This window comes from Oryctolagus cuniculus, chromosome 16 (assembly GCF_051225735.1).
Source record: "Oryctolagus cuniculus isolate XC-2025 breed Fujian yellow rabbit chromosome 16, ASM5122573v1, whole genome shotgun sequence".
Lineage (NCBI taxonomy): Eukaryota > Metazoa > Chordata > Mammalia > Lagomorpha > Leporidae > Oryctolagus > Oryctolagus cuniculus.
This window is the reverse complement of record NC_142882.1, coordinates 89,006,830-89,023,578: the sequence shown is the minus strand read 5'-3', so window position 1 is coordinate 89,023,578 and position 16,749 is coordinate 89,006,830. Positions and strand designations below refer to the sequence as shown.

The 16,749-nt window shown below is 61.4% G+C and overlaps 1 protein-coding gene across 1 annotated transcript in view; it reads right to left on the bottom strand.

Annotated features, from left to right (window-relative positions):
- Positions 1–16,749, bottom strand: part of ADCY1 (adenylate cyclase 1) — an 88,465-nt gene that overhangs the window by 36,558 nt on the left and 35,158 nt on the right. Inside the window, exon 5 of the mRNA XM_070059440.2 lies at positions 6,929–7,056. Coding sequence (XP_069915541.1) covers positions 6,929–7,056 — 128 coding nt within the window. The remainder of the gene's footprint in view (positions 1–6,928; positions 7,057–16,749) is intronic.

Genomic DNA, 16,749 nt, shown 5'->3' with positions numbered 1-16,749 from the left:
CTGGAAATGAGCCCAGTGGCCGCCAGGGTCCTTGGAGGCCAGGTCAGGACAGTCAGGACGACAAGGGCCCTGTGCGGCCGCTGCTGGCCTGTGAGGAACACCAGCCTGGGCGGCGGCAGACCAAGCCAGGGCCCCGAGGTCCGGCACGCACCCCGCTTCCGGGAGCCATTAGGTGTGTGAGTTACGAGTTACTAGGAAGGCAGACCAACTCAGCTTCCTGCATTCTCTACAGAACTTCTTAATTTTCAGTTTTTTCCAGTTCTTTGTCCATCTCCAGAAGCACTAAAACAAAACACTTCAGTTAAACTTCCCTTATCCGGAATTGGGGCTCAAGGGGTCAAGCCACCCCCTGGGACGAAGGCATCCCACATGGGTACTGATTCCTGTCCCAGCTGCTCCACTTCCGATCCAGCTCCCTGCTAACGCCCCGGGAAAGTCCACAGAAGATGGTCCCAGTGCTTGGGCCCCAGCAGCCACGTGGGAGACCCGAAGAAGCTCCTGGCTCCTGGCCAGGATTGGCCCAGCTCTGGCCATTGTGGCCATTTGCGGAGTGAACCAGTAGATGGAAGATCTCTCTCTCTCTCTCTGCCTCTGCCTCCCTAACTCTGCCTTTCAAAAAATTAAATAAATAAATCTTTAAAAAAAACTTTACTCATTTTTTGACATTCACAAAAGGAAATTAAGCCAGCGCCGCGGCTCACTAGGCTAATCCTTCGCCTTGCGGCGCCGGTACACCGGGTTCTAGTCCCGGTTGGGGCGCCGGATTCTGTCCCGGTTGCCCCTCTTCCAGGCCAGCCCTCTGCTGTGGCCTGGGAGTGCAGGGGAGGATGGCCCAAGTGCTTGGGCCCTGCACCCCATGGGAGACCAGGATAAACACCCGGCTCCTGCCTTCGGATCAGCACGGTGCGCCGGCCGCGGTGGCCATTGGAGGGTGAACCAACGGCAAAGGAAGACCTTTCTCTCTGTCTCTCTCTCTCTCACTGTCCACTCTGCCTGTCAAAAAAAAATTTTAAAAAAAAAAAGGAAATTAAGAGGGGGGAGTACACATAGCTGAACCTGGCACACGGTGCCGCGGGGCCTCTCAGCGTCCTCACCCCTGCAGTCGGGAAAGGGTTAACAGGGCAGGCGTCTCTGGGGCCCAGGCCCACCTTGTCCTGGACGTCCAGGGAGCAGCACAGCGGCCTCCAACCAAACCCACGCAGCCTCTGCTGCCGCGCCTCCTGCCACTGGCCCCACTGCAGCCCCGCCCAGCAGGGCCCGCCTCAAACGCTGCAGCTCTGCCGGCCCTAGGACCCCTGCTTCTGGTCAGCCAGGCGCCCAGAGCGCCGCCCACCACCCTGCTCTCGGCCACTCTCCCGGGACGGCCCTCCCCGCTTCACCGGCCCCCTTCTTCTTTCTCCCCTTCAGTTCGTGTGTTATCCCCCCACGTCTGCAGGTCTGACCCCAACAGGGAGGAAGGAGGAAGCAGCCCCCCCACGGCATGGGGGCCACTCTGGGCTCCCTGGTGTTAAGAGACGCTGCCAGAGCCAACCCCTCGCGGTGGCCACCTGCAGTGCCCCACGGGAGGACCGGCCACACCTGCAGCAGGTGTCACTGGTCCTCCTTATGTACTGTGCTGCAGCCACGCAGGCCACAGGAGCAGAAAGGCGGCGAGGATGCGACCAAGGCCAGCTCTCCAGCCTCTAGGTGAGGTGGAAGGTTCCAGAAAAGGCAAGAACATACACATACACACACACACACACACACACACACACCCCTGCAGGTGTGGTGGAAACGGTGGAGAAGACAGAGTCAAGCCCCACCCCACCCTCGTCCAACATCGCAGCTCCCCTGGGGCTCCCCACGGCCCTCCTGGGCCTCAGGATCCCCGCGACTCTGCAGTCTCAACCGAGGACACACCGGCTCTGCATACCCCGAGAGGTGAAGAACCGTGGGCACCCCTGACCCCACAGAAAACCCAGCTCCAAGTCCAACAGCCTCTGAAAACCAGAACCCAGCACTGAGACACGGTGCTCCCTGCCGGGAAACTGAGGCAGGCTCCGTGGTGCACACACGAGCAAGTGCCGCTGGCGACAGCCCCAAGGCTGGGCACAAGGCCCTGCTCCCACGACCGACGACAGCACACGCCAGCCAGCCAGATCCACAGACCACAGCGGGAGCCGTGTGCAGGGGCAGCCCCTGCACGGCCCAGCCTTGCCCATGGGGAGACCCGCAGCCCAGGGCACCCTGGGCGCCAGCCGCCACCCCCCTCCCCTGCATGGCTGCGGGAGCACCTCCTCAGGCGCCACCCGGCTCTCAGAGAGACCGAGACACGGGCGCTGCCATGGAGAGGCCCCTCTGCTTCCTCAGAGACTCGGAAGACAGCAGCGGGGAGGAATGTGCAAGGGGCGTGGCACAAGCAGAGCAGGGCGGGCACAGGTGTCCCAGGGGGCCAGTGCCAGCGGGAGGGACACAGGTCTCCCAGGGGGCCAGTGCCAGCGGGAGGGGCACAGGTCTCCCAGGGGGCCAGCGCCGGCGGGAGGGGCACAGGTCTCCCAGGGGGCCAGCGCCAGCGGGAGGGGCACAGGTCTCCCAGGGGGCCAGTGCTGGTGGGAGGGACACAGGTCTCCCAGGGGGCCAGTGCTGGCAGGAGGGACACAGGTCTCCCAGGGGGCCAGTGCCAGCAGGGAGGGACACAGGTCTCCTATGGGGCCAGTGCCGGCGGGAGGGACACAGGTCTCCCAGGGGGCCAGCGCCGGCGGGAGGGACACAGGTCTCCCGGGGGCCAGCACCGGCGGGAGGGGCACAGGTCTCCCGGGGGCCAGTGCCGGCGGGAGGGACACAGGTCTCCCAGGGGACCAGCGCCAGCGGGAGGGACACAGGTCTCCCAGGGGGCCAGCGCCGGCGGGAGGGGCACAGGTCTCCCAGGGGGCCAGCGCCGGCGGGAGGGGCACAGGTGTCCCAGGGGGCCAGTGCCGGTGGGAGGGGCACAGGTCTCCCAGGGGGCCAGTGCCGGCGGGAGGGGCACAGGTCTCCCAGGGGGCCAGTGCCGGCGGGAGGGGCACAGGTCTCCCAGGGGGCCAGTGCTGGAGGAAGGGGCACAGGTCTCCCAAGGGAGCCAGCGCCGGTGGGAGGGGCACAGGTCTCCCAGGGGGCCAGCGCCGGTGGGAGGGGCAGGCCTCATCTGGCTCCACCTGCTCGGCCCTGCCCTGGCCCCTCTGCCCAGGCAGTGCTGTGCTGTGGGCAGTTCCAGGCACAGAGGCCTCACACAGGCCAGGCCTCCCATTTCCCGAGGGTCGCAGGCAGGTGCTGCTGCCCACATCCCAGCCACCAGGGCACCACTGGGAGTCCTGGAGTAACCCAAGGATGGGCCCCCAACAGCAGCAGATGGGGGGCTGGTCCTGCTGGCCCTCCAGGCTGTTGGAGCCAGGAGTGGCCAAGGAGGGGGACAGCCCTGGGCCTCCGCTTCCCAGGACATCATCTCCATCATCTTTCCAAGGAGATGCCCGCATGCTGGGGGCTCCGGCTGAAGCGCCCCTCGGAGGTAGGAGGGGAAGAACCACATCCTGTCCTCCTCGGCCTGGACCGCCTCCCCAGATACTGCGCTGTCCTGGGGTTTCCAGATGCCGCCTGGTGTGGCCACGGGGGAGGGCGCGGGTGCGGAGAGTCCCAGTGGGAGGGGCTCCAAGCAGAGTGCGCCCTGGTGGCCCCAGAGAGGGCAGGGGGAGGCCACCTCCAGAGCCCAGTGTCTTGCAGCTTCCTGTCCAGGGCCAGGACCCCACTGGACAGCTGAGGCCCCGGGGATTCCGAGGCAATCAGCAGTCAAGGCAGCTCCAGTGGCCCTGGGGTAGCTGGTTTCAGGCGGGGCCAGGACACAAGGCCAAGAGGCTCAGGGCCTGAAAGCCAGCAGCTGACACACAGGTGAGCGCTGGGCAGCGCTTCGTGGAGTAGCGGACCAAGGAGCAGAGTGGGATGGTGGGTGTGCGGCTCCACACGGCTCCACACAGTGGCAAACCGAGCAGGGACACACAGGGTTTGCTGGGTGGTGGCCAGGAACGAGGGCCCCTCAGGCTAGAATTCATCAAGGTGCAAATCGGGCAAGACAGAAGCCGGAACGCACGAGGGCCCCGGCCAGAGGTCCCAGCCGACAGCACAGCAGGGCCACTGCCTGCAAGGGCACGACCGTGGATCAACTCCGAGAGCTGCCGGCCAGCCCAGGCCACGGCTCTGCTCCCCACACGCACCTCGGCCCAAGCTGAGCTCCAGCCCCTGGCTGCTCCCACCCAGCGCTCTGTGTTCCACCCCAAGAAAGCACACACCACAGGGTCCAGACAGACACCCCAGGGCACTTCGAAAAGAAAACGGAATGGAAAGGCAAGCTTATGGTGGTGAAGAGAAAGCCCGACAGCAACCTGGCTGCTCCTCTTCCAGTCCAGCTCTCTGCTGTGGCCTGGGAAGGCAGTGGAGGATGGCCCAAGTCCTTGGACCCCTGAACCCACGTGGGAGACCAGGAGGAAGCTCCTGACTCCTGGCTTTAGATCAGAGTAGCTCTGGCCATTGCTGCCAACTAGGGACTGAATCAATGAATGGAAGACCTCTCTCTCTCCCTCTCTCTGCCTCTCCTTCTCTCTGTGTGTAACTTTTTCAAATAAATAAATAAATAAAAATTTAAAAAAAAAAAAAAGAAAAGAAAAAGCCCGACAGCTCCGGAGGGGGCCTCCGCAGTTCTCAGCAGGTGCGTGCCACGGGAAATCTGCACACGGATTCCAAACGCTCGGTCCCAACAGGAACTCACCTAATTGTCTCCCTATGGACTTCTGAAGCACCCTGGTGTGACGCATATGACACAGGATACCATGCAACGTGCCATGCCATGCCATGATGCGACATATGAGGACATCAGACAATGACACACAGGGGTACCACTTGGTGCACGTGACGTGATACATGGCAAGACACAGTACGATCTGATGTATGTTCTGACATGGTGCATAATGTATGATGTGACATGACGACATGCTGTATACATGATGCAATATCCTGTGATGCATGATACGGCACATGTGTGACATGTATGTAACATGACCTGCTGTATCGGCTAGGACGTGACAATGCGTGAAGTGATGCGGCCTGACCTGAGTGACACGTGTGATGTGATGTGGGATATGTACAATGCTGCGATGTATGCTAGGACGTGACAATGCGTGAAGTGACGCGGCCTGACCTGAGTGACACGTGTGATGTTTTGTGTGACATGTATGTAATGTGACCGTGCTATATCAGCTAGGACGTGACAATGCGTGAAGTGACGCAGCCTGAGTGACACGTGTGATGTGATGTGGGATATGTACAATGCTGCGATGTATGCTAGGACGTGACAATGCGTGAAGTGACACGGCCTGACCTGAGTGACACGTGTGATGTTTTGTGTGACATGTATGTAATGTGACCGTGCTGTATCGGCTAGGACGTGACAATGCGTGAAGTGACGCAGCCTGACCTGAGTGACACGTGTGATGTGATGTGGGATGTGTACGATGCTGCGATGTATGCTAGGACGTGACAATGCGTGAAGTGACACGGCCTGACCTGAGTGACACGTGTGATGTGATGTGGGATGTGTATGACACTGCGATGTATGCTAGGACGTGACAATGCGTGAAGTGATGCAGCCTGACCTGAGTGACACGTGTGATGTGATGTGGGATGTGTATGACACTGCGATGTATGCTAGGACGTGACAATGCGTGAAGTGATGCAGCCTGACCTGAGTGACACGTGTGATGTGATGTGGGATGTGTATGATGCTGTGATGTATGCTAGGACGTGCTCCATGCTCTGTGACCTGGGGTGAGAGGATGTGATGCTGGCGTGTGACGCGCCAGCCTCCAGCACGCGGGAGACAGCCCTCCCCTCCCGGCAGCTCTCCGAGCCACACGCCCGCCCACACCCCTGCCTGGTTCCTGCAGGCAGCATCTCTCCAGGGCAGGGGTTGCAATGGGGAGTGAGGGGCTGCCCCACGCCCGGCCTTGGACCACACCCAGGACCCACACCAGGCCCTCGGGGAGAGCACGCACATCAGTGCCTGGAGGGCCCAGCGTCCCTCAGTGTCCCGGGCACAGGGGACCCACGCCAGCTCCCTCCTGAAGCCTCCTCTGGTCAAACCCACATGGCACGGCTGGGGCAGCCCAGACGCGGTAACACCGCACAGGGAGCCAGGCCCACGCAGCTCACAGCCCCACGGTCCAGGGAGCCAGGCCCACCCAGCTCACAGCCCCACAGTGGTTCTTGGGCGACTCGTCCACGTCCTCCCCACGGCCACGTCCTCCCCATAGCCACGTCCTCCCCACGGCCACGTCCTACCTACACCGTTCCAGTGCCACTGCTTTTCTGCTCCAGGGCGAAGCTGTAACCAATCCCCATGAACGCTGGAGCACACCCACCTCTCCACAACGGGAGACACTTGAATTTGGATGTGGCCTCAGGTCCAGGCGCCAGCCTCCCAGCTCTGTACCCCCCCTCACCTGACAAAAGCCCCCCAACTCTGTCAGCGGTAAGGACCACGGTGAGCTGAGACTGCCCAGGAAGCAGCAGCCTGGCAGGTGCACCGTTCACACCTCAAAGACACCTGCTCGGATCCCAACCCTGCCCCACACGGAGCACTGAGGCCAGGAGCCCACGCCTCCTGCCTGGGCCTCCCTGATTTGGCTCAGCTGCCAAGGTCATTCCTTTGTGTGCCATCCATGCACACCCACAGCACGCGGGATCCTGTGGGAGAAGAAACACGCCAGCCCCTGCAGAGGAGGGGTCGGGGAGCACAGCCCCGGGTGCGGTGGGCTTCCTGGCCCCTGGCCCTGCTGCTGCTGCACCATCAGACCTCCGGGCCCTCGTGCAGCTTTGTGGGGGCGCCCGTGGCGGGCAGGAGGGGGCTCGGCGACCGCACACTCACGTGATGGTGTCGATCATGTCCAGTCCCATCTCCACGCAGCAGTGGGCGTGGTCGGCCTTGGGCTGGGTGAGGCCGGACACGCAGTAGTAGCAGTCCCCAAGGATCTTGATGCGGCGACAGTGGTTCTCCTTGGGGAGGCAAAGCACAGGTCAGGGACCACGTCGCCACCGGCAGGCGCCTCTGCCTCCCTCACCACCACCAGAGGAAGGGGCCACTGCACACGAGCACCGCGGGGCACCCGCCCGCTCAGGCCACAGCCTCACGGGGTCACCCGCCCGCCCAGGACCAGGCTCACAGCAAGGCGTCCCACACAGCCCCGCCCATCCACCCAGGACCAGGCTCACAGCAAGGCGTCCCACACGGCCCCGCCCCGCTCACCCGCCCAGGACCAGGCTCACAGCAAGGCGTCCCACACGGCCCCGCCCACCCACCCAGGACCAGGCGCACAGCAAGGCGTCCCACACGGCCCCACCCCGCCCACCCAGGACCAGGCGCACAGCAAGGCGTTCCACACGGCCCCACCCCGCCCACCCAGGACCAGGTTCACAGCAAGGCGTCCCACACGGCCCCGCCCACCCGCCCAGGACCAGGCTCACAGCAAGGCGTCCCACACGGCCCCGCCCACCCAGGACCAGGTTCACAGCAAGGCGTCCCACACGGCCCCGCCCACCCGCCCAGGACCAGGCTCACAGCAAGGCGTCCCACACGGCCCCGCCCACCCAGGACCAGGTTCACAGCAAGGCATCCCACATGGCCCCGCCCACCCACCCAGGACCAGGCTCACAACAAGGCGTCCCACACGGCCCCGCCCATCCGCCCAGGACCAGGCGCACAGCAAGGCGTCCCACACGGCCCCACCCCGCCCACCCGCCCAGGACCAGGTGCACAGCAAGGCTTCCCACAGGGCCCCGCCCACCCAGGACCAGGTTCACAGCAAGGCGTCCCACATGGCCCTGCCCACCCACCCAGGACCTCTTCTCGGGTTCCTGTCCTACTTGGATGAACCCTCCAGCCCTCTGCACGCGGCCAAGCTTCCCACCCAAGATCCAGGTGGCCCTACGGGGAGCTGCCCCGACCTGAGCCTGCCCAGCACCTCCCCTGACCAGCAGTGCAGCGTCGTGGGTGTGGGGCGAGCGCCCCCGGGAAGAGGGGAACACGCCTGTCCCCGTGTCCTCGGCCCTGACCTCCCCAGCACGAGACACGGCCGGGTGCTGGATGCCCGTCCACCCCTCTGCCCAGCAGGGTGCAGAACCCAGAGGCGTGTCCCCCGACAGGACTGCCGGGCACAGGGCTTCAGGCTGTGGAGTTTCCAGGGTGTGGGATCTTGGATCAGGCTGTGCAGGCTGGGCATCTCGAACCCAAAAATCCAAACGCAAGATGCCCCAAAATCCGACGGGATTTGACAGTCACGTCAGATTCCAGATCGGCAGATTCGGGGCGCCCCGTAGGTGACGGCAGCCACCTCGGGCCACACTGAAGGGGGCAGCGTCCGGGGAAAGCCAGCCGCAGGTGAGCGCAGCGACTCCTTAGCTCACGGCAAGGCACACGTTAAGGTGGCAGCTCCAGAAGCTTCCATGCCGGGCCCCTTCACATCTTGAGGCTACGTCTTGAGGCTACTGCTGTCGCCACGACGCTACCCCCAGGGATCTGCAGAGCGGCGTGGTTGGGGTTTTTAGAACAGCGACCCCACTGCACGAGAACCTAGGTGGCATCCTGTGAAACCACAGCGTGTCCCCCGACACTGAGTGAGCAGCGCCCTCTGCCGCCCGTCTAGGGACACACAGTTGGACAGACACAGTCTGATGCCCGAGTCTGCGTCCAGCCCTTCTCATAGGCGTCCGGGAAGGGAGACTGCCCCACAGCAAGGCGAGAGCTCACGGCCCCAGGATGGCCCCCAGCCATTTCATCTCCCCCTTCCCTTGCTGTGAGCGAGCTACTCCCTGTGGCTGGGTACACGCAGGGGCACCGGGGGTGAGGTGTCCTGGTGCTCCCCCACCCGAGCTCACCCACGCCCCCACTCCTGCAGGAGGACCAGGGGCCAGCACAGAGCAGACTCAGAAAGCCATAGTGCCTGGGCTGGGCAGGGGCCAACAGAGCAGCTGAATGGCCCGAGGTCTCCCCAGGCTTGTCCATGGACAGGCCTGCCCAGAGCCGAGTGGACAGCTGTCCCCGCTGTCCTGCACAGACCCAGGCCTAGTGACACAGGCATCTTGAGAGGGACCCCCAGGCACCGTGCAGCATCTGAGAACAGTGCACCTGCAGCCGGCCGGGCAGACGGCTCCATGCCCACTCCTTCCACCCCACACCTCCCTCTGCACATGACGCCACGGACACGTAGGTGGCAAGGACGTGAGCAGAGGCTGCAACCTGTCAGAGGACACTGGGCCCGGCCTCCAAGGCCAGGGGCTGGGCCTGCCCTTCCTGGGCCACGCAGGCTCCTCCCATGGGCAGGAGCTGGTCACGGACACTGGCCAGAGTGCACTCTTGGTCCATGGTGGCCCTTTAACCCTCAGGACACCAGCTGGAATGGGGTCCTCCCACGGGCCCCCAGCCAGCTGATCACAGGCCCAGGAGCACAAGCTCACAGTCAGACAGGCCCGTGTCCTCCCAGCTCTAGCCTCACTGTGCGTCCAGGGTGCACCTGCCAGAGCGGTGACACGGAAAGGACAGCGCCCCTCCCAGAGCAGGCACAGCCATGCCCCACACACGGACATCTAAGAGGCTGCACAGGTGACCTGGGCGCAGGGCAGCAGGGACCCACACACACTAGCGTCCTGGCCCCTGCCTGTCTCCAGCGCTGGCCCCAGAAGGTCACAGAGTGCTGAGAAGGCTCCGGCCACAACGGGACGGGAGGGTCGGTGGCAGGAGGAGCCGCGCGGCCCCGGAGCCGAGATGCCCAAGCCCCGCCCGCACAGAGGCTGGAGGTCAAGGCAGGGCCGCCAGCCACGCCTCGATTCTGAGAAGCAGGGACGTTCTGGGACGTGGCCGCTCCTGCAGCCACAGGAGAAGGCATAGAAGCCTGAATTAACCCAGTTTGGGCCCCAAAGCAGCCACTTCCTGTTCCCACAGAAAGACAGAGGAGTGCCCGTGCATCAGCCGGGGGGCAGAAGGGAATTTCCAAAACTCCATGGGTGCGCAGCGGCGTGGCTGAGCGTGGCAGCCTCGCCCGGCAAGGGGCGCAGAGAGGGGCCCTGTGGGGACCAGCCAGGAGCACTGGCGTGGCACAGGTCTCCCTTCCCCACCGCTGAGACTGCACGCGGCAGCCTCCGGAGGAGACAGTAATGATTCCGTGTGCAAGGTCTCCAGCAGCGAGGGAGAACACACAGGGATCCAGGCAGCGAAGGCAAGTGAACCTGGAATCCTAACATGACCGCAAAATCTGTTTCTTAAAAAAAAAAGAGGGACCGGCTCTGTGGCGCAGCAGTTAACACCCTGGCCTGAAACGCAGGCATCCCATATGGGCACCGGTTCTAGTCCTGGCTGCTCCACTTCCTATCCAGCTCCCTGCTATGGCCTGGGAAAGCAGTGGAGGATGGCCCAAGTGCTTGGGCCCCTGCACCCACATGGGAGACCTGGAAGAAGCTCCTGGCTCCTGGCTTTGGATCAGTGCAGCTCTGGCTGTTGCAGCCAATTGGGGAGTGAACCAACGGATGGAAGACCCCTCTCTCTCTCTCTCTCTCTCTCTTCTCTCTTCTCTCTCTCTCTCTCTGCCACTCCTCTCTGTGTAGCTCTGACTTTCAAATAAATAAATAAATCTTAAAAAAGAGAGAGAGAGCCGGCGCCGTGGCTCAATAGGCTAATCCTCCACCTTGCGGCGCCGGCACACCGGGTTCTAGTCCCAGTTGGGGCGCCGGATTCTGTCCCGGTTGCCCCTCTTCCAGGCCAGCTCTCTGCTATGGCCAGGGAGTGCAGTGGAGGATGGCCCAGGTGCTTGGGCCCTGCACCCCATGGGAGACCAGGAAAAGCACCTGGATCCTGGCTCCTGCCATCGGATCAGCGCGGTGCGCGGGCTGCAGCGGCGGCCATTGGAGGGTGAACCAATGGCAAAGGAAGACCTTTCTCTCTCTGTCTCTCTCTCTCACTGTCCATTCTGCCTGTCAAAAATTAAAAAAAAAAGAGAGAGAGAAAGCGTGAACAAATCTCTTATCTCTGTGCCCTGAAACACCCCAGGCCCGATGACGGCCCAGAAAATGGGCTTGAAAAATGACGTCCTTAAGAGAGGGCTTCTGGGAGCACGCGGAGGGCATGGCTGCGGCGGGAGCGTCCCGGGGAACACCGGAGCACTGCAGGACGGGAGGCTCCGGCAGGCCAAGGTTTAAGCCCACGAGTTTCTGACAGGCTGCGACTCGCTGGTTGGAAGACTGATGCATTGAAAAGAATGGAGTATCCGAAGACTTCTGAGGACGACCGAAAGCAATGAATAAACCCTCGTTAAGAAAAAAAACCAGGAGCTGTTAAATGCAGCAGTGATGGAATTAAAAACCACCACGTCGCCAACCAAATACACACAATCTGAGCCACGTGTGGGGAGCACAGGGCAAGGTGGGTGGGGGGCAGCGAGGGCAGATCACGTGACAAACCGTTCCCCGGTCAACCTCGACCTGGCCAACGCCCTCTGCCCGGGAGAAGCCACCAGACGCCCACAGCCGTCCAGGGAAGAAAGCTGAAAACCAAAGGGACCCCAGAACCCAAGTCATGACGGGCGGGGCCCACTGCACAGAAGGCGGGGCCACAAAGGGAGGGGCTCCCAAACATCCCCAGGGAAAAGCACTAATGCCCCCGGGAAGGGGGGGGGAGTCTGCACCAACCAGTGCAGGAGACCAAGCCCGGCCACCTACCGTCCATTGCCGCCAGACACTAAACCATCACACCTTCAGAGGGAAACGAGAAAGCTCTAGACTTCTCCTCCTGCGTGACTGGCTATTTCCTGACGTCTCAGGGCCTCGCCGACTGACCCGGGGATGCAGCCGCTCACGGGGCCCTCACCTCGCCTGTGCGAGCCAGCCCGGCCCGCACTCCCCGGTGCCACACCCAGTTCACGGAAATGTATATTACGAAAAAAACAGACGTGGACGTCCACTTTTTGCACCAGAATATACTCATCTTTAAGTTCCACTCCTCTACCAACGTCCTCGCGTCCCCTCTCACTGTCCCTGCCCTACGTCACCCCAGAGCCAGCCGCAGCTGTCGCCGGGTTGGTGGGCGTGACCGGGGCTGACACCCCAGGTGGTGGCGCTGTGTGCTGACGGGCTTAAGGACAGGTGCACGGGCACCTGGGGCTCTGAGGGAGGCGGGGGCAGCTGCTGAGGCTACACTTCTGTGGGCACGGAGGGGGCCGTCGTATTATCTGCTCCGACTTCACACCTCGCTGCACCCTGAAGCCACGCGTGTTCCCAAAGGGGGTGCGACGATTGTCTCCTGTCCCCTTTAAGCAAACAACAGCAATGCAAATGATCCGACCCTACACGCATGTGGTGGAATGAGAAGGCCATGCCAAGATGGCCACTGGCAAGCGAGCGTCAGTTACTCAGGAATGGCTTTGAAACCCAACTGGCAACGGAGCCTGCCTGGCAACAGGCTGTGATTGGATGGCTTTGAAAACTGCCTGGCAACAGGATGTGATTGGTTAGGGTAAAGACCACCCCTTGACCAGATTGGCTGTCTTGGCTGTGATTGGATGGCTTTGAAAATTGCCTGGCAACAGGCTGTGATTGGTTGGGGCACAGACCGCCCCTTGACTGGATTGGCTGTCTTGGCTGTGATTGGATGGCTTTGAAAATTGCCTGGCAACAGGCTGTGATTGGTTGGGGCATAGACCGCCCCTTGACCGGATTGGCTGTCTTGGCTATATAAGCTGTTGTACCAACTGAAATAAACGAGTTTGTAGGCTGCTGGCCTCAGGCCTGCTTTCACCCGACTCCCGGGGTCTGTGTGGTGACTCCCCGCCTCTTGCCCCCACCACGCTCCTCCTCTCAGAAACCAATCCACTGCAACATTGTTGAGAAATCAACTGCAACACACGCACACTGGATTCTTGTTGGGACACTCCTTGGTGTCGGTCCTTATGGACGACAAAGTCCCTGGTTGTGGCCACGTTTGGGGACAGCACAGCCTGTGAGCACGCATCCCCCTGGGATTCCTCACACACGGGGTGGCCCAGAGCTCAGTCCTACAAATTGGCCACTGGCGCTGTCGCCTGCCCCCTCCTGACTCGGAACCCACACTGGCCAGGCAGCAGCCACACGGGGGCCGAAACCCAAAACACCACCATGTGCTCTCGTGGACACAGGAGGTCCCGGATGGATTCCGAGTGTCACAGCAGGACGAGGAGGCCCTCATCCACCCCAGGACAGGCTCAGGACGGGCTTCCAGGGCGCAGCCGGCAGGAAGTCAGGCCCCAGCAGGCTTACCTCTGCAGATGCACACCGGGGCCTCACCACGCTGTGCCAGTCCCAGCTGGCCCTCCATGGGCTGAGGCCAGCAAATGCACTCCCGTTAAGGAGACTGACATCCAGACAGAGGCCTGTCCCCCCCCACCACCAGGTGACGCTGGAGGAAGACGGCAGGACAGGCGCTTCTCCATCATGTCCAGTGACTTCGCCAGCTTCCCAAATACAGGAGTGCCAGGGCCACCGCAAACCCACCAACTACTCCACCAATGGGAAAAGGTCAAAGATATCGCCCCCTTCTGTGACTGTCAACCACGCGGCAACCGCCAAGCCAAGGCAAGTGCGCTCTGGGCTTGCTTCCCTCCCCCGGCCTTCACAGAGAGCTCTGGGAAGGCAGTCTGTGACGTTCCAAGAGGCACCCGCGGTGCTCGGGACTTGGCCCCAAGGCGAGCACATCGGAGGGGTACACGCCAGGGGCTCCCCTGAGAGGGACTCCTGCAGATCCAAGCACTCACTTAATGCACAACACCAGGTAAGCGGCTGCCGGCCATGCTCACATCCCACGTGGGCGCCGGTTCAAGTCCCGGCTGCTCCACTTCCGATTCAGCTCTCTGCTAATGAGCCTGGGGAAGCAGTGGAGGATGGCCCAAGTGCTTGGGCCCTGGCACCCATGTGGGAGACCTGGAAGAAGCTCCTGGCTCCTGACTTCAGATTGGCCCAGCTCCAGTCATTGCAGCCATGTGGGGAGTGAACCAGCAGATGGAAGACCTCTCTCTTTCTCTCTCTACCTCTCTGTAACTCTGCCTTTCAAATAAATAAATAAAATCTTAAAAAAAAAAAAAAAAAAAAGGCCGGCGCTGTGGCTCACGAGACTAATCCTCCGCCTTGCGGCGCCGGCACACCGGGTTCTAGTCGGGGTGCCAGATTCTGTCCCAGTTGCCACTCTCCCAGGCCAGCTCTCTGCTGTGGCCTGGGAGTGCAGGGGAGGATGGCCCAAGTGCTTGGGCCCTGCACCCCATGGGAGACCAGGAGAAGCACCTGGCTCCTGCCATTGGATCAGCGCAGTGCGCCGGTCGCAGTGCGCCAGCCGCGGTGGCCATTGGAGGGTGAACCAACGGCAAAAGACCTTTCTCTCTGTCTCTCTCTCTCTCACTGTCCACTCTGCCTGTCAAAAAAAATAAATAAATAAAATAAATTAAAAAAGAATGGTCAGGGTTGGGCCAGGCTAAAACCAGGAGCCAGGAGCGTCCCACGTGGGCGCAGGGGCCCAAGGACTTGGGCCATCTTCCACTGATCTCCTGGGTGCATTAGCAAGGAGCTGGATTGGAAGTGGAGCAGCCAGGACTCCAACCGGTACCCACATGGGATGCCGGTGTCACAGGCAGCAGCTTAGCCCGGTAAGCCACACCAGCCCTTGGGCTCTAATGAGACACAATGGTGAATGGACGGATGCAAGAAGCTCCACGGACTGCAAGCACAGAAAACCACAGCAGAGTCAAAGCCCTTGACACCAGGACAGAGGGCAGGGCTTCCAGGCCAAGAGAGCCCCACCACCACAGGGAGCGCGAGCCGACGCAGGCCTCCCACTAGAGACAGAGCCCCACCACCCCAGGGAGCGCGAGCCGACGCAGGCCTCCCACTGGAGACAGAACACAGAGCATGACAGCTGCGGCTCCAACGTTCCGAAGGAAGCAGAGCCGCCCGCCTAGCATCGGACGAGCAGTGGCGAGAAACCCCTTGTAAATGGAGGCAAAATGAGGAGCTCCTCAGAGACACGAAGGCAGGAAGAAGTCACCACCAGCCCACGGGAGACGCCAGGGAGACTCTGGGTGGAGAAAGGGAAAGAGCGCCCCGCAAACGCACGCAGCAGCTCCTCGTGCTGAAATCCCCCGGAAGGGAACGGACCGTGTAAACACGCATACCAACAACAGACAGCAGCCTCACACAGGAGAAACTAAGACACTGGAATGTGTTCAGAAAGGCCAACGGGGAAGAAATGGGAGTCAGGTTCTTTTTACCAAAAAATAAAATTATTTTAATTTCAAAGGCAGGTGAAAGAGAGCTCTTCCGCCTGCTGGTTCACTTCTCTTTTTTTTTTTTCTTTCTTTCTTTCTTTTTTTGGACAGGCAGAGTGGACAGAGAGAAAGGTCTTCCTTTTTGCCATTGGTTCACCCTCCAATGGCCGCCACGGCCGGCGCACTGCGGCCAGCGCATAGCGCTGATCCGAAGCCAGGAGCCAGGTGCTTCTCCTGGTCTCCCATGGGGTGCAGGGCCCAAGCACTTGGGCCATCCTCCCCTGCACTCCCAGGCCACAGCAGAGAGCTGGCCTGGAAGAGGGGCAACTGGGACAGAATCCAGCACCCCGACCGGGACTAGAACCCGGTGTGCTGGTGCCGCTAGGTGGAGGATTAGCCTAGTGAGCCGCGGCGCCAGCTGGTTTACTTCTCAAATGGCCGCAACAGCCAGGGCTGGGCCAGGTGGAACCCAGGAGCCAAGAACCCCATAAGGGTCTCCCATGTGGGTGCAGGGGCCCAAGCACTTGGGCCATCTTCAGCTGCTTTCCCGTCTGTTAGCAGGGAGCTGGATGGGACGTGGAGCAGCGGGGACTTGAACTGGCGCTCCAGAATGGGATGCCGGCATCACAGGCGGCAGCTTCACCTGCTGCGCCCCAGAAGTGAGGCTCTTACGCGGTAGTCAGATCACGGGACACCAGATGTTACAAGACACTAGGAAAGCCCAAAGGAACCACGCGAGTATGGAGTAAAGGGACTTATTTTTAATAACAAACAAACACAGTAAAACAGCATCATAAAGTGTACTCAACAAATCCACATAAAGGCGGGAAAAGCAAACAGGGAACAAAGGGCAGAGGGGACAAACCACGGTCCTGGGAAGCCACAGGTCACAGCTGGCCACAGCGGCCAGGAGTCCAAACGCCACAGGCCAGGCCGCTGCTCGCAGTTCCAGCATCCTGCATCAGAGCGCCAGTCGAGTCCCAGCAGCTCCACTGCCAATCCAGCTCCCCGCGGACACGCCTGGGAAAGCAGCAGAAGACGGCCCGCGTGGGAGACCACAACGGAGTTCCTGGTCTTGGCTTCAGCCCGGCCCCGCCCTGGGTGTGTGGCTATTTAAGGAAATGAATCAGCAAATGGAAGATACATATCTTTCTATTTTTTTTAATTTATTTATTTTATTTGAAAGATTTACAGAGAGAGAAGGAGAGGCAGAGAGAGACAGAGATCTTCCATCTGCTGTTTCACTCCCCAAATGGCTGCAACGGCCACAGCTGTGCTGATCCGAAGCCAGGAGCCAGAAGCTTCTTCTGGGTCTCCCACACGGGTGCAGGGGCCCAAGGACTTGAGCCATCTTCTACTGCTTTCCCAGGCCATAGCAGAGAGCTGGATTGGAAGTGGAGCAGCCAAGTCTTGAACT